We start from the raw sequence: 8300 nt of genomic DNA on the forward strand, positions 1-8300 counted from the left end.
ACAGCCATGCCCCACCCCGCCCCTCACTGCTGGCCCCACCCATCTCTCTGCTGACCATGCCTACCCCTGCTGCTCCCCTATTGCAGGTTCATCCATGACTGGGTGTACAGCGGGGTGTTCAGAGACGCTTATGGCGAGTTCATGATTCAGGTGAACCACGAGTACCTCAGCTTCCGAGGTAGGTGGCAGCTGGTTGCGGGGCAGGGGTCCATGCCTGTGGGTCTGGGTTCAGGGCCACGGCCATGCCGGCCACCCTGGTGTTCGCCCCACCTTAGATAAGTCGTACTGGACACATGGCTACGTGCTCATCTCCAAAGAGGTGGAGGACTGTGTTCCCGTGTTTCTGAAGCACATTGCCCACGACGTGTACGTCTGCGGGAAGACCATTAACCTGCTGAAGCTCTGCTGCCCCCGGGTGAGGAGGGGCTCACGCATGGGGAGGGGAGAGGACGGTCTTCCCCGGGGCTGAGTCTGAGGCTGGGGCTGAATGCTGGTGGCTGTGCCTGCATCCCCTTTGGCAGCATTACCTCTGTTGGTCTGACGTCCCCGTCCCCCGGATCTCGGTGATTTTCTCCCTCGAGGAGTTGAAGGAGATTGAAAAGGACTGTGCCGTCTATGTCGGGCGCATGGAGAGGGTGGCCCGCCACAGCTCCGTCAGCAAGGAGGAGAAGGTGTGTGGCACCACGGGTCTCGGGGGCTTTCTTTGCCCCACCTCTGCTTCCTGGGGTCTCAGGTTGGTGGGGTGGACCATGAGGGCTGTGCAAGATGGGGGTCTCCCTTCTGGCATTTTCTGTCCTGGCGGTGGCCTGGGTGGGTGCCAAGGGGGAGCTGAGACGAATATCCTGGAGCCAGATGCCAGGCAGGGGCTCTATTCTCTCCTTCTGGGTCTGGGTGGCTCAGCCTGAAGCCCAGGTTTTGGTGGCGTGGGAAACTATGCTGGGGCTTCCCCTGGGCCCGCCGGCTGTGGACAGACACTCCTGGCTGCACTCCAGGGCGGCAGGGGCTGTGGTCCTGTACTCAGATGGCCTTTGCAAGTCCCCCTTCTGCTGGGAAGGGACAGTGTGTCAGGGACGGGCCACGCCTCTCCTGTGTCCTCTGGGAGGGGCTCGGTGGTACAGTCAGTGCCATTCCGAGGAACACCGTTTCTGGCCCGGTGCCTGGTGGGCAGCAGGGATACCTGGGTAGGGGCAGGCCTATGAGGCTGAGCAGGGAAGCCCCCTCTCTGAGGCCCCTTGGTTTCCTTCCAGGGTAGGCACACAGCCTGGGGTCCTCAGCCCCAGATGTCTCTGTGAGAGCCGGTCAGCTCCCGTCCGTGGCCTGGAGCCAGCTTTGCCACTGCTGAGAGCCTGGGGGTGGCGGGGGGTGTGTCCTGCCATCACCTGGTCCCTCCTCGAAGCCTTGGACCATGTGTCTCCCCTGCTGGCCCTGAGTCCACAGGTGTCCTGGGCATCCTAGGTGAGGGGTCAGAGAATTAGGTTTTTTTTTTCTTTGAGACAGGGTCTCACTGTGTGGGCCAGGAGGCTGGAGTGCAGTGGCTCGAACATGGCTCACTGCAGCCTCCACCTCCCAGGCTCAAGAGATTCTCCTGCCTCAGCTCCCCCCAACCACCGCCCCCCAAGTAGTTGATACTACAGGCGCCTGCCACCACACTTGGCTAATTTTTTTATTTTTAGTAGAGGTGGAGTTTTGCTATGTTGTCCAGGCTGGTCTCAAACTCCTAAGCTCAGGTGATCTACCCACCTTGGCCTCCCAAAGTGCCAAGATTACAGGCATGAGCCACTGCACCTGGCCAGGATGCTTTGTTTACCAGTTGTCTTTCTCAGGAATTACGTATGGAAATTGCAAAACAAGAATTAATTGCTCATGCCCGGGAAGCAGCATCCAGGGTCCTGAGTGCACTGAGTGGTGAGTGGCCCCAAGTCCTCCCTTCTGCAGTTTCGGGGGGCCTTGCTGGGGCCTCCTTCTGACATTGCACCTCTTACTGTCCCAATGTAGACCGGCAGATGTCAGAACGGATGGCCTTGGACGCCCGAAAGCGCGAGCAGTTTCAGAGGCTGAAAGAACAGTTTGTGAAGGACCAGGAGGTGGGTAGGACCTGTCCCTGCGGGGTCAGGCCTGCGAGTCCTGATTTCACAGGCCAGGCTGTGTGTTTTATAGCGACGCCAGGCGGCCAGGCAGGAGGAGCTGGAGGATGACTTCAGCTACGCCCGTGAGCTCCGAGACAGGGAGAGGAGGCTGAAGTCCCTGGAGGAGGAGCTGGAGAGGAAGGCGAGGTAGGGCAGCCGCGTGGCAGGGGCCCTGTAGCGCTGGCTTAATCTTACTGATGATTTTACTTTTTGTTTTGAAAACCTTCAAGCAACATTAAGGTAGAAAGACCAATATGCTGAACCCAGAGTGGCTGTGGCCGTTCTGCCGTATCCAGGTGTCCTTAGCCGTCCTGCATGTTGTCTTGGGTGGTTTGTATGGATTAGGGTCCAGGCGAGGCCTGCGTACTGTTTTGGGGTCCTGTCTCTATTTTCTTTCTAAACATCCCCTCTTACTTATTTTTAAATCTGTTATTGGTCTGAGACAGGGCTTTTTTTTTTTTTTTTTTTTTTTGAAACGGAGTCTCGCTCTGTCACCCAGGCTGCAGTGCAGTGGCACAATCTCAGCTCACTGTAACCTCTGCCTCCCAGGTTCAAGCCATTCTCCTGCCTCAGCCTCCCGAGTAGCTGGGATTACAGGCGCCCGCCACCACGTCCAGCTCATTTTTTGTATTTTTAGTAGAGACGGGGTTTCACCATGTTGGCCAGGCTGGTCTCAAACTCCTGACCTCAGGTGATCCGCCCGCCTCGGCTTCCCACAGTGCTGGGAACCACCGCGCACGGCCGAGACAGGGTGCTTGTCCCACACAGCACCTGAGTCTGTCTCCCTGTGCTGTCATCAGCCTGTCCCTAGGCTGAGGAGTGCTGGAGCCTTCCAGGGGCTGTTCGGGGTTTTGGAGAGAGCCTCTTGTGGGAGGGGCTGGCCGCTTCCTGCTCAGCGCCACGCGATGCTCCTATCCCAACCATAGATCTGTTTATGGAGCCCCTGAGGGATATGTGTGGAGGGGTGCGCGTGCCTGTGTGCAAGCACGTCTGTGTATGCATTTATGCATGTGTACGTGTTCATGTATGTCGAGACTGCCCTGTTAACACATGGATAAAACCAGGCCTAGACACTATGTCTCTGGCCTGTGGCAGCCAAATTAGAGCTAGCCAGTTCAGGTTTGAGCCCAGTCGCCTGCTGGTGAGAAGCTCAAAACCATGCAGCACAGTGAGGCAGGCTGAGTTCAGCAAATAAAGCGTTTGTGTTGGTTTTGCTTCGTGTGCTTTTTTGCGTTACTCTTCAGTTCTCAGCTTTGTACCTGTAGAAGGGGAAAAGGCCTTACGTCTTATGGGCCTGGGGCCCTCGCCCTCCTGCTCCCCCCTTGCTTCAGGCCACACAGGATCTCATTCTGGTATTCATCCAGCAGACGTTGCTGAGCCCTGGCTGGGCACCGACTCACCAGGGTCTCCCAGCCTCGCAGGTGGAAGGGCCTGCCTGGTGCTGCCCTGCAGGTGCTGTGAGGGTCCAGAGCTATCAGTCCCTGGTAGGGGGAGATTGGGGGGCAAGGGCCCACTAGGGCCTCTGTTATGGGGAACCATCCTGGCCTGAGAGGCACCAGGTGGATGAGGTGGGGTGACTTGTGGCCGTGTCCTCTCTGGGTGTGGCTTCAGGCAGGCGCTGGTCGACCACTACAGCAAGCTCTCTGCAGAGGCAGCTCGTCGGGAGCAGAAGGCGCTGTGGAGAATCCAGAGGCACCGACTGGAGAGTGCACGGCTTCATTTTCTCTTAGAAGATGAGAAACACGTTCAGGTATCTCTGTGGCTTTAGATGGCAGCTCTTTCCCTGGGCTTTGGGGGTCTGGGAACTCCTGAGACTGCACACAGACCTGTGTGCTCTTCTAGGAGAGGGCTGGTGGCTCTCGTGTTTGCAGCAGAGCACTGTCTCTCCCCTGCGTGCCACCAAATTGCACAGATACAGGTGGTGAGGAGCTCGTGGTTTTGAAGTACTTTCTGCAGGCCCAAGGTCCCAGTGGAGCCCAGCACAAGCCTTGTCTGGTTCAGTACACACGGTTGCCATGGGTGGTAGGGGCTGTGCTTGACTCCAGCTCTGCTGGTCACCCCTCTGACTTGAATTTACAGGAGATGCTGAAAGCAATGTCTGAGGCTCACCAGCCCCAGGAGCCGCCAGATGTCCTGAGCGTGCACCCCCAGGTGAGCGGTGGAGCGGAACCCACGGTGCCCTAGCTCTGAGCTGGGGGTGCCGGGCCTAGTGGTTTCCCCATAGCCCTGGGTACCTCGTGTCGGTCATGGCTGCACAGCTGAACTTGGGGGACAGTTCGAGGGCTGGGGGAGCCTGAGACTAGACTGGGTCTGATGTCACTTGTGTTTCAGGTCACATCTCTGGGCCCTGAGCACCAAGAGGGAGACCAAGGCTGTGATGCTGGGCCTGCGGAGCAACACTCGGCTGCCTGCGATGGCCGGAACAGGCCAGGCCTGCTGACCCCACAGTCCCTTAAGCCTCTAGCAATGGGGGCTGGTGGCACAGGGCTGCAGCAGGCGGAGGAGGCCGGACCCTTCTCTGACAGCCTCAGCATTGGAGACTTCCTACCTGTGGGCCCAGGGGCTGAGCAGTCCGTGCAGACTGGCATGGTCCCTCTCCTGGAGGCGGCGCTGCAGACCATCAATTTGGACCTGCCCCCCTCAGCTCCTGGGGAGGCACCCGCAGCAGCCAGCACTCAGCCTTCCAGGCCACAGGAGTACGACTTTAGTACTGTCCTGAGGCCAGCTGCGGCCGCTTCACCTGCACCAGGACCCCTGAAGGCTGCAGAGTGTAACTTGGGCAGCTCCGGACCACAGCTGTGGGAGGACAGTTGTGGGAAGCTGGATGCCTGTGGCTCCACCTTACAGGTGGCTCTGTCCCCCTCACACCCACCCAGGCGTGCCACTCCGAAGGAGGGTAGCAGCCAGCCCACGGAGCAGCTCTTCGGGCACGAGTCAGGAGGTGGTCTTCCCACAGGGGGCTGTGCTTCTGAAATAGCTCTCACCCGGCCACAGTGGAACATCCACAGGCACGTGTCTGACGCCAGCATCAGGGTCGGGGAGAACGTGTCACAAGTGGCTCCCGCCCGGCCACGGTGGAACACCCATGGACACGTGTCCGATGCGAGCATCAGCTTGGGGGAGTCTGTGTCAGAGGTGGCTCCCACTCGGCCACGGTGGAACATCCACGGGCACGTGTCTGACGCCAGCATCAGCTTGGGGGAGCCTGTGTCGGACGTGGTTTCCACCCGGCCACGGTGGAACGCCCATGGACACGTGTCTGACGCCAGCATCAGCTTGGGGGAGCCTGTGTCGGACGTGGTTTCCACCCGGCCACGGTGGAACACCCGTGCATCCGTCCCTCCGCCCCACATGATGCTGGGGGCTGTCTCACCAGAAGCTGGGCCCAACACACCCGGGCCCCACACACCCGGGCCCCAACAGAGCCCCCCTGGCCACACGTCCCAGTCAGTGCTCAGCCCGGGAGCACAGAGCACTGTGCTGGACTGTGGGCCACGGCTGCCTGTAGAATTGGGGCCATCTCTGTCCTCCCCCAGCTCAGGCTGCGGGGAGGGGAGCATCAGCATCGGGGAGAACGTGTCAGACGTGGCTCCCACCTGGCCATGGTTGCCCAACACTCCAGGAGACAGTGTCTCTGAAGAACTAGGTGAGAGTAGGGTGGCTGGTGGCCAGGATTGGGACTGTGGGACCCACAGAGCCTGGGAGGTAGGCAGACGGTGGGGTTGGTGGCATGTGAAGCTCCCCTCAGGCCTTGTCAGCCAGGACCTGGGCTGCTGTTTGGGGGACATGGGAGGGGCTGCTTGAACCAGGGGCAGCTCTGCTCCGTCCCTCCACAGGCCCTGACGCCCTCTTGTCCACTTGTGTCCACACAGGCCCTGGGAGGAGCGGGGACGCTGAGGAGCCTCTGAACTCACAGGTTAGGTGGATGCAGCCTGGGGGGTCCCACAGCAGGTAGGGAGGCTCTGTCCCTCCAGGTTATCATGTGGGTGGGTCCCACATGCGATTTTCCTTTCTTTGGCTTGAGCTGGGAGTTGGGGCTACGTGTGGTGGGGAGGTGGTTCTGAGGCTGGTGTTCTGTTAGGAAAACGCAGCTGCCCAGAGCAGCCTAGGCCCTGGTGAGGAGGCGGCAGTGGCGGCGGAGGCTCGGGGCAGTGAGCAGGCCTACCTGGCAGGCCTGGCAGGGCAGTACCACTTGGAGCGGTACCCGGACAGTTATGAGTCCATGTGTGAGTGCAGCAGCTACTCCTGGCAGGGAGCCCCGGGCTGGTCGGTTCCCAGCACTTGCTCCATCTCCTGTGGGTGGGGGTGGAGCCCTGGGCCGCCGGTTCCCAGTGTGTGCTCCATCTCCTGCAGCTGAGCCGCCCATCGCTCACCTTTTGCGCCCCGTGCTTCCCCGGGCTTTCGCCTTTCCCGTGGACCCCCAGGTCCAGTCTGCCGCGGATGAGACTGCCGTGCAGCTGAGCGAGTTGCTGACGCTGCCCGTGCTCATGAAGCACTCCATCATGGCACCATTGGCCGCCCAGTGAGTGCCCCCACCCCAGCCTGCCCACCCAGCCCGTCCTGGCCCACCCTGAATCCAGCTCTCTCCTGCCAGCATCTCCTTGGTGAACAAGGCTGCCGTCGACTACTTCTTTGTGGAGCTGCACCTGGAGGCACACTACGAGGCGCTGCGGCACTTCCTGCTGATGGAGGACGGCGAGTTCGCCCAGTCCCTCAGCGACCTGCTCTTTGAGAAGGTGACCTCCGGACATGGAGTGGGGCCAGTGGTAGAGGGGAGGCCGTGGGAAAGGAGATTGGCTGCAGGCCCACAGACCCATGGGGCGCCAGCAAGTGCCAGGTATGTGCTTGGGACTCCTGGGGACACTGGTCCCTTTTCTGCCCAGCTTGGGGCCGGGCAGACACCCGGGGAGCTGCTCAACCCACTGGTGCTGAACTCTGTGCTGAGCAAGGCCCTGCAGTGCAGCCTTCATGGGGACACCCCGCACGCCTCCAACCTCTCCCTCGCCCTCAAGTACCTGCCCGAGGTGTTTGCCCCCAACGCCCCAGATGTGCTGAGCTGCCTGGAGCTCAGGTACAAGGTCAGCAGCAGCCCCGGCCATGGCGGGGATGGACGGGGCTGCCGTGGGACGGCACTCGCTGAGGGCGACATGCGTTTACTGTAGGTGGACTGGCGCTCAACGTTGTCATCACTGAGGGGCTGCCTGAGCAATTCTTAAAAAACACGTCGGCGTCTTCTCCCTTTCCTGCTCGCAGCTTGAAGCTCATGATGTGGGCGCTCAAGGGCTCATCTGGCTCCACTCAAGCGCACAGGTGAGGCCCCACCGGCAGGCCCGCGCCCCCATACCCCGTGGCCTTGAGGGCCGGCGGCTCACCTCCGCCCTCTCGCCCTCTGCCAGCCCTGCTGAGCCACATGGCCAGCTCCGTGCAGTTCCGCCAGCTGCAGCTGTTCAAGCACGAAATGCAGCACTTCGTGAAGGTCATCCAGGGCTACATCGCCAACCAGATCCTGCACGTCACCTGGTGTGAGTTCAGGGCCAGGCTGGCCACCGTGGGCGACCTGGAGGAGATCCAGCGTGCACATGCAGAGTACTTGCACAAGGCCGTCTTCAGGTGAGGCCCGGGCAGCGGCTGTCCCCCTGTGGTCGTGGTTGAGCCCACCCAGCAGCACTGCCTCCCCGCAGGGGCCTGCTCACGGAGAAGGCGGCGCCCGTCATGAACGTCATCCACAGCATCTTCAGCCTTGTGCTCAAATTCCGCAGCCAGCTCATTTCCCAAGCCTGGGGCCCTGCTGGGGGTCCGCGGGGTGCAGAGCACCCCAACTTTGCACTCATGCAGCAGTCCTACAACACCTTCAAGTACTACTCCCACTTTCTCTTCAAAGGTGAGGTCCACCCCGGCTGGGAGGGCTGTCGGGGGGCAGGGCGGGGCTCACACCATGGGCAGAAGCCTGAGCAGCTCGCCGGTCCCTAGTGGTGACCAAGCTGGTGAACCGCGGCTACCAGCCCCACCTGGAGGACTTTCTGCTGCGCATCAACTTCAACAACTACTACCAGGACACCTGAGGCTGCTCTGCGGGGGACATGCACAATAAAGGGTGTCCTCAGACCCTGTCTGCTTCTCTCTCTCCTGGGCGGGGGCTGAGGGCAGGGCAGGGTGGGGGAAGAAGAACCACAG

The 8300-nt window shown here is 60.9% G+C and overlaps 1 protein-coding gene across 1 annotated transcript in view; it reads left to right on the forward strand.

Annotated features, from left to right (window-relative positions):
• TUBGCP6 (tubulin gamma complex component 6) overlaps positions 1 to 8236 on the forward strand; it is a 19165-nt gene extending 10929 nt beyond the window's left edge. The window contains 20 exon segments of the mRNA XM_017888067.1: positions 87 to 178; positions 276 to 415; positions 522 to 671; positions 1824 to 1905; positions 1996 to 2084; positions 2158 to 2273; positions 3738 to 3876; positions 4206 to 4277; positions 4458 to 5772; positions 5999 to 6042; positions 6208 to 6352; positions 6480 to 6648; positions 6721 to 6862; positions 7010 to 7204; positions 7289 to 7295; positions 7298 to 7413; positions 7415 to 7436; positions 7523 to 7736; positions 7808 to 8007; positions 8097 to 8236. Of these exon segments, the coding sequence (XP_017743556.1) occupies positions 87 to 178; positions 276 to 415; positions 522 to 671; positions 1824 to 1905; positions 1996 to 2084; positions 2158 to 2273; positions 3738 to 3876; positions 4206 to 4277; positions 4458 to 5772; positions 5999 to 6042; positions 6208 to 6352; positions 6480 to 6648; positions 6721 to 6862; positions 7010 to 7204; positions 7289 to 7295; positions 7298 to 7413; positions 7415 to 7436; positions 7523 to 7736; positions 7808 to 8007; positions 8097 to 8188 (3541 nt within the window). The 3' untranslated portion in view covers positions 8189 to 8236.
• Positions 8237 to 8300: the final 64 nt, after the last annotated feature.

The sequence above is a fragment of the Rhinopithecus bieti genome, unplaced genomic scaffold (genome assembly GCF_001698545.2).
Source record: "Rhinopithecus bieti isolate Rb0 unplaced genomic scaffold, ASM169854v2 scaffold_17174, whole genome shotgun sequence".
Taxonomy (NCBI): Eukaryota; Metazoa; Chordata; class Mammalia; order Primates; family Cercopithecidae; genus Rhinopithecus; species Rhinopithecus bieti.